Consider the following 23,835-nt stretch of genomic DNA (forward strand, 5'->3'; position numbering starts at 1 on the left):
TACCTAGAACTTGGGCTTATATAGCACCTTAGCAAAGGAACAATACATTTTCAAAGAAGTGACAAGGCAAAGGAGAAGGACTTTGGGTTTCTAGGCTACAAACTGGGAAGGTAAATGTATGGGAGGCTAACGGTCGATAAAAGATAGTTGGTAGGGTTACATAGGTTCCTCTGGTGCCATCGCCAGGGTGACAAGGGTCTAAATTTGAGTTTAATTGTTGTCCTTCCTGGTAAAGAAGAAGTGTGGGGGAGGGGCACCTGTGTAAATCCATGTCCTGCTTTTGGTTGTATAAGGACAGGCAAAGAGCTTTCTTTGTTTTTGCTTCCTTTCAGTTGTTCTTAACTTAAAATAGTCCTTACGGACCAAAGTAGTCCTTACAGACACTAGCATGGCATGTTTTGAGGTAGCGTGTTTTGCCCACTACAGCATCTGTGCATGGGTGTTCTGGGTCATGGTGTAAAAGTATATTTCTTGCAGTGGATTACAGGGAAAAAAATGGAAAGCCACTAACTCCAATTAATTATAAAAGCAATATTAGCTGCATGTTTTATAGTTCTGGAAACTAAGATTTAATTTATTGATTTTGGGAAGCAGTAAACTTAGTTCAGTTTTTAATTAGAAAATTTTGGCTTTGTACTGTCATATGGTAATTTTAGACTGCATTTTGAATTTATAAGATTTTCTGATAAATACTGGGTTTGGCAGCATTCTTGAATTGTAATTTTGTTTCATTGAAGATCATTGTTTACATGTGCAGTAATGTGTCAATATCAATGGAGTCCCAATAATGAGATTTGGATATTAACTGATTAGATACTGCTTATATCACAGTGTTATGGAACTTTTCCATTGTCTACAAAAAGCTAACATTTCAAAATAAATTCAAACTTCTTACATAGAGTTTTTGAGTTGAGACACGCACCTAGTTGACAAATTTTAATTTCATATTAAAGATTAATCCTGAAGGTTAAAATATTAAAGATTAATTCAAATGTAATTTATTAGAATTAAATAAAATGTTAAAGATTAAGTAATATACAACTAAACCAAAATATTAAAAGATTAATTCTAATATTTATTTTAGATTAAATTTGGTAGAAGCTTTTGTAGAAGATGCAGAATTGAGGCAGAATTTACAAGAAGATTTACTTCGTCGATTTCCAGATCTTAACCGACTTGCCAAGAAATTTCAAAGACAAGCGGCAAATTTACAAGATTGTTACCGACTCTATCAGGGTATAAATCAACTCCCTAATGTTATTCAGGCTTTGGAAAAATATGAAGGTAAAAAATTATTTTGTTTTTGTTTTCCTTCACTCCAGATATACTTAGCAAATGTGCTGTCCTTTTTAAAGTTGGTTCTGGTAACTCATCTTTAAGTTTTCCTAATAATAGGTTGGTATTGCCCTCTGGCTACATTGCAGAAGCCAAAAGTTGTGAGACAGTTTAGAATTTTTGTTTTTTAGAAATGAATATTAGGATTACGAGGTTTATTAATAGGTCTCTTGCACTAACAGGGATGGCTAATCAGGATTTGATTGATGAAGAAGATTAACAAGACCCAAAATGATAGTGCTTATGAATGTTTGGTTTGTTACAGGGAAAGGATGCAGTCTGGCAGCCACACTAGAGTAATGATAATGTGTCAGAGCCAAAAGCTGTCAGAGCAGTGGGGCCAGGGAGCTTAGGTTCTGGTACCTATGGAAAGGTCCTTGATGAGGTGCACCTTCTCAGATCAGGGACCACTAATGTAAGGAGAACACCCTGGAACCAGGGAGCTTTAAACAGTTTTGTTGGACTTTTTAATATTTTGCTGGTCTTGTGGAAGGTTTCCTGTTCTGATTCCACAGCAGAGCCCTCTTGGGGCCTCACTAAGACCAGGTACAAATCATCAATCACAATGCTACTAAGCTGAATGAACCACCTTGAATCTCCTTGGACTGCTGCTGCTGCTGCTGCTAAGTCGATTCAGTCGTGTCCGACTCTGTGCGACCCCATATACGGCAGCCCACCAGGCTCCCCCGTCCCTGGGGTTCTCCAGGCAAGAACATTGGAGTGGGTTGCCATTTCCTTCTCCAATGCATGAAAGTGAAAAGTCAAAGTGAAGTTGCTCAGTCGTGTCCGACTCTTCATGACCCCATGGACTGCAGACTCCTCCGTCCATGGGACTTTCCAGGCAAGAGTACTGGAGTGGCCATGTCTTGGCTGCTGTAAATAATGCTGCAGTGCACGTGGGAGTGCAGATATTTCTTAAAGATAATGATTTAGTTTTCTTTAAATATATACCTAGAACTGAAATTGCTGAATCCTTCTATTTTTTGCCTTCCCCTTAAGTGTAACCACCCCTGAACCCAGTTCTATTTTTGACCCTCTTTTCACTCAGTACCTGAAACTTTAAAGCTGGGATTCTTGAATGCATTCTTGAAAGTATCCTGATATTTCATGCGAAACTTTGTGTATATGTATTTTGAGGGGGAGTATCTGTAATTTTCATCAAATATTCAAAAGCATATGTAACCCCCCCCTCAAAAAAATGTCAGAACTACTGATTTGCACATTATTTGGGGACTCTTTCTCGTTCCTTGGTATGTGCACAGAAGTTAGAAATTTGACTTGAAAGTGGCACTCTTTAACAGCCTTCCTGCATATGTGTAGCTTAATGCGACTGAACAACAATAAAATGTACTTGAGGGTTTTCAACAAGTCAGTTATGAGATCATAACATTATGAAAATTTAATGCTTCATATTGTCAGTTTGTTAACTGATGTCCAGTTAAAATATTTGAAATCACCCAGCATAGAAAGTATTAGAGGAGGAAGACGGTTCCAAGTTTTGTGATGCTAAGAGCTATGCTTTTCTCTTTCTATAATATGGATTGTTGGAGAATTAAGGCGTATCCTAGTCACTGAGAGACTAACTGACCTATCTGGAGTTTATTTTAATTGAAGTATAGTTGATTGACAATATTATGTTAGTTTCAGATGTACAACATAGTGATTCAATATTTTTATAGATTATACTCCATTTAAGTTTATTGTAGAATATTGGCTATATTCCTCTGCTGTACAAATTATCCTTATAGCTTACTTATTTTACCCATTGTAGTTTGTGCCTCTTAATTTCCTATCCTTCAGTTGCCTCTCCTCATTCTCCCTGCTGGTTGAGCGACTGAACAACAGCATATAGAGAACAGTGTTCTCTGTATCTGAGTCTGTTTCTGTTTTGTTATATTCGTTCTATTTTTTAGATTCTACATATGAGTAATAACATACAGTAGTTGGCTTTCTCTGACTTCTGTTTTTTTGTTGTTAAATATGTTTATTTGGCTGCATCAGGTCTTGGTTGGCAGCGTACGGGATCTTTGTTGTGTCAAGAGGATCTTTTGATGCTCAGTGGCATGTGGGTTTAGTTCTCTGATCATAGTATTTTTCACAGTGGCTATACCAGTTTACATTCCCACAGTACAAGGGTTCCCTTTTCTCTACAGCCTTGCCAACATTTTCTGATTTGTGGTCTTTTTGATGATAGCCATTCTGACAGGTGTGAGGTGATGTCTCATTGTGGTTTTGATTTGCATTTTTCTGATGATTACCAGTGTTGAGCATCCTTTCATGTGCCTCTCTTGAGTTTTTTAAAAAACACAGTAGAATGGCTTTTTGCATAGATAGCTTGTTAGCCTACTGATTTCATGGAGAAAGCCAAAACAGGCTAATTTATGAGGAAAAATCAAATGTGCTGTCTTTAAAAGTAAAATCATTAAAAGTTTTAAAAAGATATATTTGTATCTTACTAGATATTGAGTATGTTCTGCCATCGTGTGATGTTTTAGTTTTGACTAACTCTAGGTTTAATGTTATTTTAATGTTATTCCTGGAAAAAATGAAAATAAACTCAGAGACAGCAGAGGGCAGCAACAGTTTAGAAAGTAGATTTGCATTGAGTGATGAAAGCTCTACTCTAAATTATCTTTCTCCTCTTTAAAAAAGAAAAGGCTATTTTAAAAGTATACTTGGCCTCCGTTATTCCTCGTATCTTTTAAAATTAAAAAGTTGAGGCACACATTTACGACATAGATGGATCCAGAGATTATCATACTAAATAAAGTCAGAAGAGAAAGACAAATACCTTATGATATGATTTATATATGGCATCTAAAGTATGACACAAATGATCATAGCTGGGAAACAGAAGCAGGCTCATAGACAACAGACCTGGGGTTGCCAGGAGGGGGAGGGGGAGGGAAGGATCGGGCATTTGGGGATAGCAGATGCAAAGTGTATATGGAACAGATAAGAAACAAGATCCTACTGTACAGTACAGGGAAGTATATTCAGTATCTTGTGGTAAACCAGAATGCAAAGGAATGTGAAAAAATATGTATAACTGAGCCATTTGGTTGTACAACAGAAATTAGCACAATACTCTAAATCAACTAAACTTGAATAAAATGTTTTTTTAAAGCTGAGGCACAACCTAAAACAATGGTATTCTGCATTTGGAGCAAATTTCTGACAGTGCTTAAAACAACTGTAAGTATCAGGAGTACTTTGTTGATGAACTTTATTGTAACAGCTATCATACTGAGGTATGTAACCCTTTCCCCCTGTCCATGTCCAAATTAAAAACCTTACATGTGCTATTTTCCTTCCCCTGGTCTGTACGTCCTCCTCAGTGAACCCGTAGTAATCTTTTCTTAGCCTGTCTGATCACGTCATTTCTTCCCTTTTGGTTCTGGACACGTTACTTTGCTCCCTGTAGCCTTCCAGAAGCAGCCCCATGCCTGCGCCTGACCTGGCTGCTGTTGCTCAGTCAGGCTCCCTCATTCTCCCTGACATCACCACTCTGCTCAGTGGATTGTTTCTCCAGACTGCTCTGGTGATACATGCTTTTCTGCACGTTTTTACTTTGTCTTTATTGCACTTTACTACCTTGTCTATGTGATGGACGCCACTGATATTTAAGATTGAGCTCAAGCCTCACTGTTTCTATGAAGCCTCCTCTGCCCTCCTCATTTTTCTGGTTTCCATTGCACCTTCTGCTTATCTCCATTGCTTTTTAACCCTAAATGACATAGTTCAGTTCAGTTGTTCATTTGTGTCCGACTCTAGGCGACCCCATGGACTGCAGCACGCCAGGCCTCCCTGTCCATCACCAACTCCCGGAGTTTACTCAAACTCATGTCCATTGAGTCAGTGATGCCACCCAACCATCTCATCCTCTGTCATCCCCTTCTCCCGCCTTCAATCTTTCCCAGCATCAGTTCTTCGCATCAGGTGGCCAAAGTATTGAAATTTCAGCTTCAGCATCAGTCCTTCCAATGAATATTCAGGACTGATCTCTTTGCTGTCCACGGAACTCTCAAGAATCTTCTCCAACACCACAGCTCAAAAGCATTAATTCTTCATGCTCAGCTTTCTTTATAGTCCAACTCTCACATCCATACATGACTACTGGACAAACCATAACTTTGACTAGATGGACCTTTGTTGGCAAAGTACTGTCTCTGCTTTTTAATATGCTGTCTAGGTTGGTCATGGCTTTTCTTCCAAGGAGCAAGCATCTTTAATTTCATGGCTGCAGTTACCATCGGCAGTGATTTTGGAGCCCAAGAAAATAAAGTCTCACTGTTTCTATTTTTTCCCCATCTATTTGCGATGAAGTGATGGGACCAGATTCCATGATCTTAGTTTTCTGAATGTTGAGTTTTAAGCCAGCTTTTTCACTCTCCTCTTCCACCTTCATCAAGAGGCTCTTTAGTTCCTCCTCACTTTCTGGCACAAAGGTGGTGTCATCTGTGTATCTGAGGTTATTGATATTTCTCCCAGAAATCTTGATTCCAGCTTATGGTTCATCCAGCCCAGCATTCCTCATGGTGTACTCTGCATATAAGTTAAATAAGCAGGGTGACGATACACAGCCTTGACATAATCCTTTCCCAGTTTGGAACCAGTCTATTGTTCCATGTCCAGTTCGAACTGTTGTTTCTTGACCTGCATACAGATTTCTCAGGAGGCATATTAAGTTAGTTTAATAATAATCCCTCCTTTTAACCTGATTGCTTAGCTTCCTTCTAAATGGGAGATAAGAATATGAAAGGAATTTATTTGGCATTTCTGAAAAGGAATCTGGTTTACTAATGTAGCACTTTTTAAACCTTAGGCTTATATAAAGCTATAGTTTAAAATCTGGCTGGTTTTTGTGTTTTGGAGATATTTTCTTTAAATTTGGTTTTTATCAGTTTTTCAAAGCAAGGTAAACTCTGTGGTAATTATTCTACCATCCAGAGGTAAAAATTATTAATATTTTGGTATATGTTGTTTCATTCTTTAAACAAAATTATAGAAGGTTAGTTCTGTTTAACACGTGCTTTGACAGTGAAGACTTGTTCTAATGTAGTTCATGTATTAGGGAATAATGGAGCATAATGTCAGTTTTATGTTGCTTATATACATTTTTGTCTATGGGAAACACTAGGTGAATGCAAAAAATTGCACCCAGCTGAACTGAGCAGTGTAGGAATACACAGAACGTACACTCACACACACTTGCACCCTCAGATGTCTGTGACCTCAGTTCCCCGCGTGTGTCGTAGCCGCACTTGCTCGTGTCTGGTGTTACAACTGGTGCTCCAGTTTAGATGCCTCACCATTCACAGAACTCATGAGCTGCAGCCTTTTGGAGTCCATCTCAAGAAGCAGACTTTGTCTTTTGTGAGGTGAAATGCATTATTTATTGTAGTATTTATATAGTTCCTATCAAAACTGTACAATTGTTCCTATCATTAAGAAAAAAATTTTTTTATGAATTTTTTCTTTATTTCTTTATGGAAGTATAGTTGACTTACCCAGTTAGTGTCAGAGAAAATCACTTGGTATGGTGGGAACCTCCACACAGTTGGTGACCAGAGATGAACTAGTGTGTGTAAAGGAGACAGAGGAGGAAGACTCACAGATGGGAAGGAAAACGGGGAAAACTGAGTTTTCCTTTACAGTCGTAACCCCTTAAGATTATTTTTTCCTTCCTCTCACACATTGATTTCTATAGCAATTTTCTCATCTCATCTTTTATTAGAGGATAATTTAAATGTCTTCTTTCTTGTCTTCCCATTGCTGCTTAGATCACTACCTTGACTATCTTCAGTCTTATCTTCAATGATAAAAGCTTTCACATTCTTGAGTCAATATTCATATTATCTCTGCATTTCTATTCTTTCAATCACCAAAATACACTACCTGATCACCATAATAAAAAGCAAACAACGTTGGTGAGGATGCAGAGAAATTTTCTTGTAGAACTTGTGACTAAAACTATAAATCAGTAAAGCCTTCCTGGAAAAATAACTTGTCAAGGTATAATTATTTGCCATTCAAATGCAGACAAGAGGGCAAAAGTCTAGAGGGATAAAAATAATTAACAGAGGTTTTTCTTCTAGAGTTAGATTGGAAGTTGACATTTTTACATTATTACTTTTATTATTAAAAAAAAATGCAGAGCCTAGTGCAAAAATAGTTTCAGGAATTTACTAATAGAAAAACAAAACACCAGAGGTGGGGTGGGGGGAGTACCAGAGAGGTACTCAAACCTTTAAGTTTATGCATAATAATTTCCTAGAACTTTAAAATAATAGTAGATGTTAGCTAAATATAATTTATACATTATAAAGATTTTAAAATAATAAAAATTAACTTTTAATATTTAAAATATAATATCAAACCGTAGAGGTTAACTTATAGCAACTGACAGTTGGTACTATTTTTACTATTGTAAAATTGGTACTATTTTTTTAATTAGGTGTACAGTTAGTACATTTTTATCCCACCAATATATTGTTATACTTTTTCATATAGCCAGTTTTGTTATAATGTGACATATGCATCCCTATGCAAAACTTTAATTAAAACCAGTTTACAGGATAAAAGAGGTCAAGATGCAACACTCAGAAACTTCATTAGTGACACTCTGGTCACCAAATGTGTGGAGGTCCCCCCCCCCCCCCCAACCCCCTAACACCAAGTAACTTCTGTGACACTGATTGACTACAATTAACTACGATTTAACTCAATCTGACACGATCCCCTAGAGATAGCATCAGATCCCACAGGTTAAGGGCTCACTCCCACAAGACAGCCTCCAACCTTTCCACCCAGTCTAAAACCCAGGTATCACCTGTGCTTCTGACCAACTGGTCCCAGTGACCACCCCTCCCTTGGGGGTTAATTTGCTTGAGCAGCTCACAGAACTCAGGGAAACACTTGGTTATATTTACTGATAAAGGATGCAGATGAACAGCCAAATGAAGAGATATGACAAGTCTGGGAGGTTCCTAAACATAGGCGCTTGTCCTTTGAGGTGGGAGCGTGTCATTCTGATATAGATGTGTTTGCCCACCTGAAAGTTCTCTGACCCCTTCCCCCCACTATTGGGATTTGGGAGGCCTCCTCATGTAGCCACGATCAATTATTAACTCCATTTCCAGCTGCGAGATCTCCCCTCCTTGGATGACAGGAGTTGGGGTTAGAGCTAAACATTCCAGACTCCTAATCATGGCTTGGTCCTTCTGGTGAGCAGCCCACCTCAGGTCACCTTATTAGAATATAAGATGCTCCTATTGCTCTTCTCACTAGGAAATTACAGGGGTTTTAGGAACTCTACCAGGAACCAGGGGCAGAGTCCAGCATATATTTTCTGTTACAGAGACTAGCACAGTGTAAAATGATACTCATAATTAATCAGTGAAATCAGAAGAGAAAGTCCGCATAGGAAAGAAAATTACTATTTTGTCAAAATGACAGTAGTAATAAAGGGAAACAAGGTATGTTGTCAGAGAAAGTATTACTTGCAAATAAAGGAATGGGGACAGGTGGCTGTGATTAGCAAAGGGGATGACATGACCAGAGGATCTGAAAAATAAGAGAGGGCAAGGGTGATGAGGGAGGAAAAGAGGTCAAAAATGTCTTGTGATAAACCATAATGGGAAAGAATATGAGGAAAAGTATATATATGTATGACTGAGTCACTTTGTTGTTTAGCAGAAATTAAACAAAAACTAATAGGGTGACGGTTGGCAGTGAAGGAATAACAGAGATGCCCTTGTGTTGAAGGCTGTTTCTCACAGTGATTGAATTATTTTGTTTACTGTGATTCACTGCACTTCAGCTCTTGGTTTCTTTACTAATTTGGTAATATTTTGACTCCAACCTCATATTTGTGTGAATACTGTAAACTTTAATTAGCATCTTGCCAACCTTTTTTCCACTTACATGAATTTTTAAATCCATTTCATAAATATATTTAAGGGTGAGATAAAGTTTAATTGTACTTAATAAAACTTCTAGCCTGGAATTAAAAACACGAGAAAATTATGTTAAATTAGTCATGGGAAGGTGGGCATAGAATAAATTTTTAAATCTTTGTTAGTTGAAACTCATGTCTTTTTATTCCCATATACCAAAATATTTACTGGAACAAGAATGCTAAACTAACTTTATTATTATTTTTCTTAATTTATTTAATTGTCTTTTTGGCTGATCTTCGTTTCTGTCACATGGGCTTTCTCTAGTTGCTGCGAGTGGGGGCTACTCTTCATTGCCGTGCATGGGCTTCCCGTTCAGTGGCTTCCCTTGTTGCTGAGCACAGGCTCTAGGTGTGTAGGTGTCAGTGCTTGTAGCACGTGGGCTCAGTAGTTACGGCACACGGACCTAGTCGCTCCACAGCACGTGAGATCTTCCAGGAACAGGGATTGAACCCATGTTCCCTGTGTTGGCAGGTAGATTCGTATCCACTGGACTGCCAGGGAAGTCCCTAATACTAACTTTATAATTAATTTAGACTTTAGGTTGGTTTTTCTGGTCTTAAACTATTTTGGAAAGTCTGACTGAGCAGATCTATGACCAGTGGCAGGCCTTGGACCTGAGTTAGTGTCAGGAGGACACGTGTAAAGAAGCACCTCATATGTTATTCAGAACTTCCCTATAGTTCATTTTGATTTTAGTGTTACTTACTCATTTAACTTGATTAGAACATCTTAGTGTCTTTTTCTTAATCGTTTTGCCAGCCATTTCCACTTATTTCTTAGTTACATTAAATAAGATGTAAATGATTTGAGAAAGATGTTTACCAATAATTTTGGTGCAACTGCAGCCAATTTACCTAGCAGCCTCAACTTTGCCACACACTGATCTAGGAAGGTCTTCTTGTGGTGGGAAGCTGGGGGCCAGTGGTGTGGTTGGCATCTGCCTGTAGTGGATAAGACCAGGCAGGTGACAGATAAATAGTGCGGAATGGTGGGCTGATCAGCTGATGAGCTGGGGAAGTCATGGTCTGACTAAAGTGGACCACTGCTAGTCAGACCACTGATTATCACTGAATGGGAACTCTGACTGAGGATTTCCCATAAAGGCCCATGTTTCAATGTCTACTGTGAATTCTCCTCTCTAAACTCTTCTTTGGTGTATTCTCTGTAAAATGGCCCCAGTCATCTGCCCGGTAGCCTAAGCCTTGGGAATCAGCCTTGCCTCGTGCCCCTCTCTCGTTGCATTCACTCAGTTACCAGGTCCTGCTGGTATCGCATCATATGTATTCTTCACCTCAGACACCTTTCCATCCCACTGCCAGCTCCCTAGCCCAGGCTATAATCCTTTCTTACCTGAACTACTGTCAGCCTCCTAATGCTTTTGCTGTCTTTTGCCTTAGCACTCTCTAATCCATTATCTGCTTCAGCTAGCTGTCTTTCTTAATATGTAAATATATTTATATGTAAAAATATAAATGTCATTAGCCCTTCAGGGGTTTTTCACTGCCTTTAGGATTAGAGTATGAGCTGGTTTGAAAGGCCCCTCATAGATAGGCTCTGCCTATCCCTGTCTTTCCTTTCTCTGCTAGTACTCATTGCCAGTGTTTCTTACACTTTTTGACTATGACTCAAAGTAAGATTGGAGAAGGAAATGGCAACCCACTCCAGTATTCTTGCTTGGGAAATCCCACGGACAGAGGAGCCTGGTGGGCTATAGTCCATGGGGTTGCAAAGAGTTGGACACAACTGAGCAACTAACACTTCCACTTTTCACAGTAAGATATACGTTTTCATTTGACTCAGTGCACTCCCGTGTGTGCGTCTATGCACTGTTAAGAAACAAAATTCAACTGAGTAAATTTTAGAGATCTTACTGGCTTTATTCAACAATTCAGAAACGGGGCAGGAGATAGAAAAGACCTGTATCTGACAAAATGAAAGACTTTCATAGGCAGAAGGGAGCAGAAACAAGTTAATTTTGACAAAACAGCTAGCTGGTTATGGTAAGGTCTCTTTCCTTTAGGGAGATTGTAGGGGCCTATCAATCAAGCACATTATCTAACTGGTGCTGATCAGGTGATTCCCAATTGACTGGCTTAAAATTCCGTTTCTGGGAGAGACAAAACTATAATTAAGGTAAGCCTTGATTTGATGACCTGGGACTTAGTATAAGCAACTCCATTTGGGGCCCATTGTCTTGTTTTTAACAATACATAGACACTGTATTCAGTGTCTATAGAAACAAATTATTATGTTATAAATAGTATTAACTGAAATAATATATAAAACTTGAAACAAATACAGTGTACTTTGACTTTTTTTTTTCCTGTCAAAAATGCTAAGATTTTTAAATTTTATGTTGGAGAAAGGTCTGCAGTTTGAAAACACAAATTGCATTTGTTTTTTGTCTATTCATGTGAACTTGAACATCCTCTGGACCTCACATATACCGCACAATCATCAGCCTTTGTATGAGCTATTCCTTTAGATTCAGACATTTTCCCCTTCCCGTCTCACTTGGCTTTGTTCTCTTCATCTTTTTTTTTTTTTAATGTACTTTAAACCTTTTTTTAAAATATAAGTTTTTTGCTTTTGGCTGTGCTAGGTCTTTGTTGCTGTGGTGGCGTCTTTTCTCTAGTTGTGGCGATGGGGCCTACTCTTCATTTTGGTGCATGGCTTCTCTTATTGTGGAGAACGGCCTCTAGAACGAGAGGGCTTCAGTAGTTTCTGCTCCCTGGGCTCTAGAGCACAGGCTCAGTCGTTGCGGCACACAGGCTTAGTTGCTCCCTGTCATGTGGGCTCCTCCCAGATCAGGGATCGAACCTGTGTATCTCCTGCATTGGCAGGTGGATTCTTTTATCACTGAACCGCCAGGGAAGCCCTGTTCTCTTCATCTTAGATTTTCACCTTTACAGTCATTTCTTTGGCTAAGCCGACCTTGTTCCTGCCTTTGGGTACACTCCTGTCCTGGTTTTGTTTCCAAAACCTTCCTGTATTTCCCTGTTGTTATCCTTGCTTGTCTTCCTTTGTAATGAGTTTATCAGAAAAGTACCAACATTTTATTTTGGGGCAATGCACATGTCAAAGTAGTTTTCATTAGTGTTTTTGCCAGTAGAAAATTAACTTTTTTTTGTTTTGGCCATGCCATCTGACTTATGAGATCCTTGATCCTGGACAGGGATTGACCCAGGCCCTGGGTTCAATGAAAGCCCTGAGTCTAACCACTGAAGCCCCAGGGAAGTCCCCTGAAAATTAACGTCTCTAAAGGATTGTCTCCTTAGTATTTCTCTCAAGCAGTGGCGTGAACACAGGTGAGATGGAGAAAAGTCCCAGAACTGGTGTTAATACACCAGTTAAGGTTTAGATTTAGAAGCTGGCTTGGGTGTGATTCCAGAGTACATCTTAATCAACCAGTTTCTCTTCATAAACTTAGGAGCTTTCAGTCTATCCTGAAATTTGTTCTAATTTTTATCATAGTAAATGATAAAATGTTTGATAGAGATTAGATTATGCTTTGTTTGGGTTGTTACAGAAATGTAAGTATTTAGGCTTATTTAATGACCTAAACATTGCAGCAGTTTCTGAGGCACACAACCACACTCTTCTAAAATTTTTCCTTGTGATGAGAACTCTTAGGATTTCAGTTCAGTTCAGTCGCTCAAGTCGTGTCCGACTCTTTGCGACCCCGTGAATCGCAGCACGCCAGGCCTCCCTGTCCATCACCAACTCCCGGAGTTCAGTGAGACTCATGTCCATCGAGTCAGAGATGCCATCCAGCCATTTCATCCTCTGTCGTCCCCTTCTCCGCCTGCCCCCAATCCCTCCCAGCATCAGGGTCTTTTCCAATGAGTCAACTCTTCGCATGAGGTGGCCAAAGTACTGCTTAATAGTTTTCATATACATCATATAGCAGTGTTAACTGTAGTCATCATGCTGTACATTATATCCGTACTGTTTAATTATCTTGTATCTAGGAGTTTGTGCCTTTGGACCAACTCCTTCCTCCAGCTCTCCTCTCCTCCCAGCCACAAATCTGATCCCTTTATCTATGCATTATTTTTGTTGTTGTTTTAAGATTTCACAGATAAGTGAGATCACTGTTTGTCTTTTTCCGACTCATCTCACTTAGCATAATGCCCTCAAGGTCCATTCATGTCACACATGGCAGTCTTCCTTGTTTTGTTTTTTAATGGTAGAATAGTAGTCTGTGTGTGTATCTGTATGTGTGTGTGTATGTAATCACATTTTCTCTAACCCTTTATCCATTGGCAGATACTTAGGTTGTTTCCATACTTTGTCTATTGTGAATAATGCTGCTACAGACATGGAGGTGCACATATCTTTTCCAATCAGTGTTTTTGTTTGCTTTGGTTATATTCCCAGGAGTGAAATTGCTAAATCATATGGTAGTTCTTTTTTTTTTTTTTCTTTTTTTTATTTTTATTTATTTGGCTGCACTGTGTCTTATTTGAGACATGTGGGATCTTATTCCCTGACCAAGGATCAAACCCAGGCCCCACTGCATTAGGAGCTCGGAGTCTTAGCCACTGGGCCATGAGGGAAGTCCCATGGTAGTTCTGTTTTTAATTTTTGAGGCTCCTCCATACTGTTTTACATAGTGGCTGTACCAGTTTACAATCTCACCAAGAGTGCTCATGTTTCCTTTTCTCTCATCCTTACCTTTGTTCTTTGTTATCTCTTGTCGTTTTGATTATGGCCATTTTAATGAGCCTGAAGTGTTACTGTGGTTTTAATTTTCATTTCCCTAATTTTGAGCTTCTCTTCATGTATCTATTGGCCATTCATATATCTACTTTAGTGAAAATGTCTATTCATGACTTTTGCCCATTTTAAAATCGAATTAATTGGGTTTTCTTCTTGCTATTGAGTTCTGTTAGTTCTTTATCTACTTTGGATATTAACACCTTATCAGATAAATGGTTTGCAGATATTTTCTCTCCTTCCATAGGTTGCCTTTTCATTTGTTGATTGTTTCTTTTATTATGCAGATGCTTTTTGGTTTGATGTAGTTCCTTTAGTTTATTTTTAATTTTATTACTTGTGCTTTGGGTGTTCTATCCAAAAAAATCATTGCCAAGACCCATGTCAAGGAGGTCCCCCCCCATGATTTCTTTTAGAAGTTTCATGTTTTCAGGTCTTATCCTGTTTAAGTATTTAATCCATTTTGAGTTAACTTTTGTGAGTGGAGCTCTTAAGGGTCTAGTTTCATTCTTTTATGTGTGAATATCCAGTCTCCCCAGGATTGTTTATTGAAGGCTATCTTTTCTCCATTGAATATGTAGCTGCATTCTTGAAAATGAAATCTTCAGGGAGTCATAAATGAATTTTTAGGGGCTAACAATGAATCTGGAGTTCTTAGAGACATTATTGAATTTGATTACTTAAGACATTCTACATTTTGATAAATTAAGAAGCTAACAATTATTTCCCTGGGTGATCTTTGTTATCCTTGCTAGATGAGTATTGTGTGTATCAGAACTAATGACCAGTGACTGACTGCTTCTACACTCCTTTGCTCCCTTCATAAAGTCATTCATTGAGGAGATGGTTGTCAGTTGCCTGCTTTGTGCTGGGCATTGTTCTGGGAAGTACAGTGGCAGATATGACAGATAAAGTCTGTCTTTATGGAGGTTCTGTAATTGTGGAAGAGTAAAGACAGACAAATAAATGAGCAAGAACTTCAAATAGTATAACAAAGAAAGCATAATATTTTCATGTGATAGAATAACTTGGCTAGGCCAGGAAGACACTAGTTATGGTGGTTGAAGATGGCCTCTCCATGGAATTGCTGTTTCAGGTAAATCTCAATGATGACAGAGAGCCGACTGTTAAGATATAGGGGAGGCTAGTGGGGGTAGCTAGTATAAGTGCCTACAGCTTAACTTGTTGAAGGAGTGAAGAGAAGCTAGGGTTGTCAACCATAGAGATGGAGAATAAGGGCACTGTTAGGAGGTGAGGTCTTTTGAGGTTTTTAACATTTTTATGCTTGGACCCTTTTGACTTCCAATAAAGCCTGTGAACCACTTCTCAGAATAATGTTTTTAAATGCATAAAATAAAACACATAGAGTTAAATAGGAAGCCATTTATATTGAAACACACTTATCAAAATATAAAATATTCTTGAGAAATATGTGCTTTTTATTAATGCATTAAAAAACGTGGTTTGGGTGAAGTTCTACTTTAACTTTAAACTAATGAGTTTAAATGTTAAAGTTATCTAGTTATCTCCAAAAACTGTGATATGAAAACGTTTGGAATTTTAGTTGATTCAGTTCAGTTGCTCAGTCGTGTCCGACTTTTTGCGACCCCATGAATTGCAGCACGCCAGGCCTCCCTGTCCATCACCAACTCCCAGAGTTCACTCAGACTCACGTCCATCGAGTCAGAGATGCCATCCAGCTATCTCATCCTCTGTCGTCCCCTTTTCCCCCTGCCCCCAATCCCTCCCAGCATCAGAGTCTTTTCCAATGACTCAACTCTTCACATGAGGTGGCCAAAGTACTGGAGTTTCAGCTTTAGCATCATTCCTTCCAAAGAACACCCAGGGCTGATCTCCTTCAGAATGGACTGGTTGGATCTCCTTGCAGTCCATGGGCCTCTCAAGAGTCTTCTCCAACACCACAGTTCAAAAGCATCAGTTCTTTGGCGCTCAGCTTTCTTCACAGTCCAACTCTCCTATCCATACATGACCACTGGAAAAACCATAGCCTTGACTAGATGAACCTTTGTTGGCAAAGTAATGTCTCTGCTTTTGAATATGCTATCTAGGTTGGTCATAACTTTCCTTCCAAGGAGTAAGCATCTTTTAATTTCATGGCTGCAGTCACTATCTGTAGTGATTTTGGAGCCCCCCAAAATAAAGTTGATTACAAAGACAATAATACTGTGTGATTTATTACTTATATTAACATTGGAAGGTGCTGATAATACTACTGTGATTTATTACTTACATTAACATTGGAAGAAAATGCTTGGTTCCAGTTAGAGGTTACAGAAAATGAAGATGAGATTAATTTCTCTTTGTTTATGTACTACCTTGAATTCAAGGATCTGTGGACCTTTAAGACCCTAGGATAGATCATGTAGAGCTTTTCAGATTGTGGTAGCTAGTTGAAAATGGAGTATATGGAAAAACTCAATGGTGCCCATCAGTTGGTGAATGAATAAATAAAATGTGGCATATCCATACAATGGAATATTGTTCCTCAGTCAAAAGGAATGAAGTACTGATGCATGATACAACATGGATGAACCTTGAAAGCATTATGCTAAGTGAAAAAAGGCAGTCACAGTGTAATATCCTTTTATATGAAAAGACCAGAAGAAGCAAATCCATAGAGTGGAGGAGTAGTGGTTGCCTAGGCTTGAAGGGGTGGCAGGGGGTTGGAGGAAAATTGTAAGATATTGCTAATGGGTATAGGGTTCCTTGTTTCTTTTGAGAGCAGTGACAGTTTGAAAATTGATTGTGGTTGTTATTGCCTAGATCTGTGAATATACTGAAAACCATTGAATTGTATACTTTAAAATGAAGAATTGTTTGGTATATGAATCATATCTCAATAGAGCTGTTATTTTTTAATTAAAACCATAACCAGTTGGAGGGGGGAACCAGCTGAAATTGGCACCTAGGGCTCAGTACAACTTACGAATAGGGAAAGGAATTCAAGATGCTAGGGAATTCCTTGGCAGTCCTGTGGTTAGGACTCTGAGCTTTTTACTGCTGAGGGCCCAGGTTTGATCACTGGTCAGGGAACTAATGTCTCCCTAGCCACGTGGTGCAGCCAATAGATAGAAAAACCAATAGAGAAGAAGATGTGGTACTTAGACACGGTAGAGTATTACTCAGCCGTGAAAAGGAATAAAATAATTCCATTTGCAGTGATATAGAGGGACCTAGAGATTGTCATATAGAGTGAAGTAAGTCAGAAAAGAAGAATATTGTATAATATCACTTGTATGTGAAATCTAGAGAAGTGGTACTGATGAACTTCCTTGCAGAAGTAGAGCCACAAATGCAGAAAGCAAACCAGTGGCTATCAAGGAGGAGCAGGGCAGGGCGGGACGAGTTGGTAGACTGGGACTGACATATATACACAACTATATTCAAAGTAGATAACTAACGAGAATCTATTGTATAGCACGGGGAACTCTACTTAGTGCTCTGGGATGAACTAAATGGGGAGGAAATCCAAAAAAGAGGGGATATATACGTGTGTGTAACTGATTCATTTTGCTGTACAACAGAAACTAACTTAACACTGTAAAGCAATTATACTCTGATATCAATTAATTTATTTAAAAAGATGCTAGATAAGGCTTGCAGGATAGGGAGCAAGTGAGCAGAGAAGGGACATTAACTGAGAACAGCTCCAGCAAGTGGGCCTGTGTGTGAGGGACTAGAGGAAATATTCTGAACTTTGTACAGGTGTTGCTACAGTGATACTGCTTGTGTTTTTTCAGGAAACCTTAACCTTCTTCAAAGTCATGTGGTAGAAGAGAACTTAACAGAAAAAATAGTGATAAGGTAGACCTCAAAATATATGAAAAATTTTAAATGATTGCTAACAAAAGCGTTAACAAACCTTAATGAAGCCTACTGTAAAACAACTATACTCCAATAAAAATTAATTAAAACAAAAATAGTAGCCTACGTAAATCTCCATTGGATTTGTACCCAATATCAGCATCAAGTGACTTGAAGCTTTTAAGTTTGGGACTCTTTTTTTTCCCTCCTTTGAGGTGCCCTTCAGGGGCATTTACTTCAAATAAAGGTCAGTTTCAACCAAGTTAAAAATCTGTACCAGGGAATATACAGTTCAGTTAGAAAAAAAAATTTTTTTAAACACTGGCAGATGTTTTTGTACTCTTCATCTATATTCAGCCTTTCTACATATCTTATAAGAATGTAGATATACATGTCCACTTTTCATAGTGGAAAGTATAATGGTTAAGCCAGCTACCGTGAGGTCAAGTAGCTGTTGCCAAGCTTACTCTTTAATTGTGGGAAAGCTTGGCCTTGATCTCTTCAAAACTTTAGTGGTCTGGAGGAGAAATCATTTGTGAATCCGTGCTAGCACCCTGTTTTGCTGCCATCATTCCCCTCTTAACCAATCGCATGTGAGCTAATTCAGACTAAAGAACCAGACATTGTAGCACAACAGACATTATGTGGGCAAAGTGTTGTTTACGGACTGTCTAAATAATGTTTCACACATATGTACTGTTTTCTCAATATGTGTAGAGACTGTTGTGATTAATAATAATAAATGAATTCTCATAATTGTTTGACTGCCATCGTAGCTTTTTCATCATCTTCCCAAGAGCTTCCCCTACTTCTGTAAAGGCTGGTAACTGCTGCTTTGGAGTAAAATGCAGTATGCTAGAGATTGCTTTGGAGAAGGCAATGGCAACCCACTCCAGTACTCTTGCCTGGAGAATCCCAGGGACAGGGGAGCCTGGTGGGCTGTCGTCTATGGGGTCGCATAGAGTCGGACATGACTGAAGCGACTTAGCAGCAGCAGCAGCAGAGATCACTTGCAGAGTTCTTCTAAAGGAATTTACTGGATATTAGAAAAAAAAATTCTGTGTTACAACCAATAATAATACATGATAACCATTGCTGAGCTTCTATTAAGTCTCAAGTACTATATATACTAAGTGTTGTGTATGGTGGTCTACTCTTTCATCTTCTGGGTAGCTGTTGTTACTACTTCCATTACAATAGACAAGGAAAAGGCGGCTTCAGATCACAGAGCCAGTAAGTATGAGAGCAGGGATTGGTTCCCAGCTCTCTACTCAGGCCTTTCAAGCTGTAGATTCTGTTGCTTCACTTACTCCTCCTCACATGATTTCCCAGCATGTGCTTTTAAACAACATCAAGCAAAGTTCCAGTGTAAATACGTGACTTGATTTAGCCTCTGTTAATTGGAACACTGTATTACTAATGAAAATTAGGGGTTTATAAGGTAAGTTAGAGATACTTTATTTTAATAACGTTGACTTGGGATTGTTAAATCTGCAAGGAAACACAGTTCATTTGGTTGTAATTAATGTCACGTTTCTGTATATAGCACTGCTTATGAAGGAGATTACAGGCTTGTGGGGGCTTCCCTTGTGGCTCAGTTGATAAAGAATCCACACCAATGCAGGAGACCTGGGTTCGATCCCTGGGTTGGGAAGATTTCCCGGAGAAGGGAAAGGCTATCCACTCTAGTATTCTGGCCTAGAGAATCCCATGGAGTATATAGTCCATGGGGTCGCAAAGAGTCGAACACGACTGAGCGACTTTGACTCACTCTTTCACAGACTTGTGGGGGAGGCACTGTTTTATTAGTAGGGGGTTTTGAATGCCAGACCATTTCCCTTTGCATATAAGTCCTAAACACGTTTGAATTAAGGTATCCTACTAAGTAACTTCAGAGATCTGCTGCACAGTTTGTACTTTTTGGGATCAAATGCTGCTCATTATAATTAGATTTTTATGATTTGTAGTTTTGTATTCTTAAAAATAGGACCTACTTATTTACTTTTCTTTTTCTTTCTTTTAGGAAAACATCAGGCATTGTTTCTGGCAGTTTTTGTGACTCCTCTTATTGATCTTCGTTCTGACTTCTCCAAGTTTCAGGAAATGATAGAAACAACTTTAGATATGGATCAGGTATGCAATATACTCTTTAAAACAGGCACAAAAATAATTTTGAAAAGCAAAGGCACATCAGAAAACTCCAGATTTCTCTTATTAGTGTTGAATTGTAGCACTTGTAGGGCCCTTTTGAGACAGTGTATGTAAGAACGAGTGATGAGAAAAGGTTTTTAAATTTTATTTTTTTAATAAAAATCATTTCAGTGGATAAAAATTAAGAAGGGTTAACAGAGGAAGTGAATATTGGGGATAAGTGCCCTGTTTAAAGAAAATTTCATAAATAAAAGATTTCACATTTGCAAGCTGAGTTTTAATTCTGAGAAAGAACCAAAGTTATAGTCATTGAAAAGGGACAGGGTATAGAGGTAAATATGGAAAATAAGAGATGTCAGCTTCTCTTGTTTATTTCCACGTAGGGAAGGTCTTTGGGGGAGGAGGTGAGAGTGAGTGTATCTCTAGTAGTCATTATATACTGAAAAGTTAACCATGACTCTGCATACTAATACTGTGAAATTTTTCTACACTGAATTTTCTGTTAAACGTGATCATGCAAGGAATACGTGCTTCAGTTCAGTTCAGTCGCTCAGTCGTGTCCGATTCCTTGGAACCCCATGGACGGCAGCATGCCAGGCTTCCCTTTCCATCACCAACTCCCCGAGCTTACTCAAGCTCATGTCCATCGAGTTGGTGATGCCATCCAACCATCTCATCCTCTGTCGTCCCCTTCTCTTCCCGCCTTCAGTCTTTCCCAGCATCAGTGTCTTTTCAGATGAGTCAGTTCTTCGAATCAGGTGGCCAGAGTATTGGAGCTTCAGCATCAGTCCTTCCAATGAATATTCAGGCCTGATTTCCTTTAGGATTAACTGGTTCGATATCCTTGCAGTCCCAGGAACTGCAAGAAGCTTGAAGAGCTCAGTTGGTAAAGAATATGTGCTTACATTATTCTTATTAAATGATAGTTAGATTCTTTGCATTCTTCTTAATAACTAGATTAATTGGAGTTAACACATGACATATGTGATGCTGATTTAATTTTTTGTTGGATAATTAACTGAGATTCAAAATACTAAACCACATTTACTCTATGCTTTTTAGGTTTTAGAAGTGAAAGAGAAGGAGTGTGTGTTTGTATAGGTATAAATGCTTCTTTTCTGGTATTATTTTGTCAGTAATAGGGCAGTCTTTTCCATTTACTTGTAGGTTAAGCAGTTAGGAAACTTGCATCATTTTCACCCGTTGTTTAGGAAGACTTGTGTTTTAGCTCTTGTTTCCTCTGTAATATCACTTTTAGTGGAATGATTTTAGGTACATAATTTTTAGATCATTGGGAGCGTAGCAGTCTGTTTTATGTTTTAACAAGCCCTCCAGGTGATTCTGATACATGCTTAAGTTTGAGACCCACATATTTTTAATGCATGGAGATAGTGGCTTCAGTTCAGTTTGGTTCAATCACTCACTCCTGTCCGACTCTTTGTGACCCCATGAATTGCAGCACGCCAGGCCTCCCTGTCTATCACCAGCTCCCGGAGTTCATTCAGACTCACGTCCATCAAATCGGTGATGCCATCCAGCCATCTATCCTCTGTCGTCCCCTTTTCCTCCTGCCCCCAATCCCTCCCAGCATCAGAGTCTTTTCCAATGAGTCAACTCTTTGGATGAGGTGGCCAAAGTACTGGAGTTTCAGCTTTAGCATCATTCCTTCCGAAGAACACCCAGAGCTGATCTCCTTTAGAATGGACTAGGTTGGATCTCCTTGCAGTCCAAGGGACTCTCAAAGAGTCTTCTCCAACACCACAGTTCAAAAGCATCAATTCTTCGGCGCTCAGCTTTCTTCACAGTCCAATTTAAGGTGGCCACAAAGGGCAGAATCAGTTGTAGTATTTCAGCAGAGCTTTGCCTAACCTCCGGGTTTTTTCAAATGTGGAAACATCTATAATGACATGGAAAACCTCAATTCTTGCTTTTCCATCTCTCTGTTTTAGTCAGAGTGTTGTTGATCATCAAGATCTACACATTTATTTTCTTTCATTTTAAGGAATATTTACAAATATCCAACTCTCCCCAGTCACAGGTGAGGCCACATCCTTAGCTGTGGGGGAAAAGGGAGCATCAGTATCCAGATGTCTACAATCTTTGGATTTTAGGAGCATGTGAGTGTGTGAGACTGTGTGTTTGTATGTGTGTCTGTGTAGGCATAAATGCTTCTTTTCTGGAATGATTTCTTAGTGACAGGGGAATCTTTTCCATTTATATGGGGGTTAGTGTTCTTGAGGATAGTTTTCCAGAAAGATATTTAAAGTACCAGGATACAAATTTGTAAAGTGCTTTTCTTTATTTGATGTTTTTCTCCTTATAAATGGAACACATAATATTAGAACAAGAGAAACAAAATGATACAGGGAAATACAAAGCAAAAATTACCGTCTTTGATCTTTCTCCTTCCCTCTTTTCAGATGAACAGTGTTAATAGCTGGTGTTCTTTCTTCGGCTCCATTATATTTTCCTTGTTGTGGATTAAGGATTTTTACTTTGATCTGAAATACTTGACACATACCTGTTAAACTTGAATTTGCTGTGACTGTAAAATAGTAGTCAGTGTCAGTTCTTGAATGATGCTGCCAGAAGAGCATTTAAAGATTTTATGAATGTCTGGAAGGAGTGAGTCAGAAAGGAAAACAGTGCAATAATTGGATATAGACTGGAAAAAGAGAGGTCATTTTTCCTAATTTCATTGCTATCACTTTAGATATGACAAGTCCCAGTTTTTAGATCTGAAGATGGAATATTAAGTAGTTAACTTTGTAGGGGAAGAAAGACTTGTCTTCTTGTAGGTTCACTGTTTGTTGTTGTCGTCAGTCTCTCCGTTGTGTCTGACTCTTTGCAACAACATGGACTGCAGCATGCCAGGCTTTCCTGTCCATCACCAACTCCCGGAGCTTGCTCAAATTCATGTCCATCGAGTCAGTGATGCCATCCAGCCATCTTGTCCTCTATCTTCCCCTTCTCCTCCTGCCTTTACTCTTTCCCAACATCAGGGTGTTTTCCAATGAGTCGGATCTTCACATCAGGTGGCTAAAGTATTGGAACTTCATCCTCAGCATCAGTCCTTCCAATGAATATTCAGGATTGATTTCCTTTAGGATTGACTGGTTGAATCTCCTTGCAGTCCAAGGGACTAAGAGTCTTCTCCAGCACCACAGTTCAGAAATTCAAAAGCATCAATTCTTTAGCGCTTAGCCTTCTTTATGTTCCAACTCTCACATCCGTACATGACTACTGGTAAAACCATCAGATCAGATCAGTCGCTCAGTCATGTCCGACTCTTTGCGACCCCATGAATCACAGCATGCCAGGCCTCCCTGTCCGTCACCAACTCCCGGAGTTCACTCAGACTCACGTCCATCGAGTCAGCGATGCCATCCAGCCATCTCATCCTCTGTCGTCCCCTTCTCCTTCTGCCCCCAATCCCTCCCAGCATCAGAGTCTTTTCCAATGAGTCAACTCTTTGCATGAGGTGGCCAAAGTACTGGAGTTACAGCTTTAGCATCATTCCTTCCAAAGAAATCCCAGGGCTGATCTCCTTCAGAATGCACTGGTTGGATCTCCTTGCAGTCCAAGGGACTCTCAAGAGTCTTCTCCAACACCACAGTTCAAAAGCATCAATTCTTTGGGGCTCAGCCTTCTTCACAGTCCAACTGTCACATCTATACATGACCACAGGAAAAACCATAGCCTTGACTAGATGGACCTTTGTTGGCAAAGTAATGTCTCTGCTTTTGAATATGCTATCTCGGTTGGTCATAACTTTCCTTCCAAGGAGTAAGGGTCTTTTAATTTCATGTCTGCAGTCGCCATCTGTAGTGATTTTGGAGCCCAG

The 23,835-nt window shown here is 39.1% G+C and overlaps 1 protein-coding gene across 1 annotated transcript in view; it reads left to right on the top strand.

Moving 5' to 3' along the window:
* MSH2 (mutS homolog 2) overlaps positions 1-23,835 on the top strand; it is an 81,283-nt gene that overhangs the window by 24,747 nt on the left and 32,701 nt on the right. The window contains exons 7-8 of the mRNA NM_001034584.1: positions 1,085-1,284; positions 19,864-19,973. Of these exons, the coding sequence (NP_001029756.1) occupies positions 1,085-1,284; positions 19,864-19,973 (310 nt within the window). The remainder of the gene's footprint in view (positions 1-1,084; positions 1,285-19,863; positions 19,974-23,835) is intronic.

The sequence above is a fragment of the Bos taurus genome, chromosome 11, assembly GCF_002263795.3.
Source record: "Bos taurus isolate L1 Dominette 01449 registration number 42190680 breed Hereford chromosome 11, ARS-UCD2.0, whole genome shotgun sequence".
NCBI classification, from domain to species: domain Eukaryota; kingdom Metazoa; phylum Chordata; class Mammalia; order Artiodactyla; family Bovidae; genus Bos; species Bos taurus.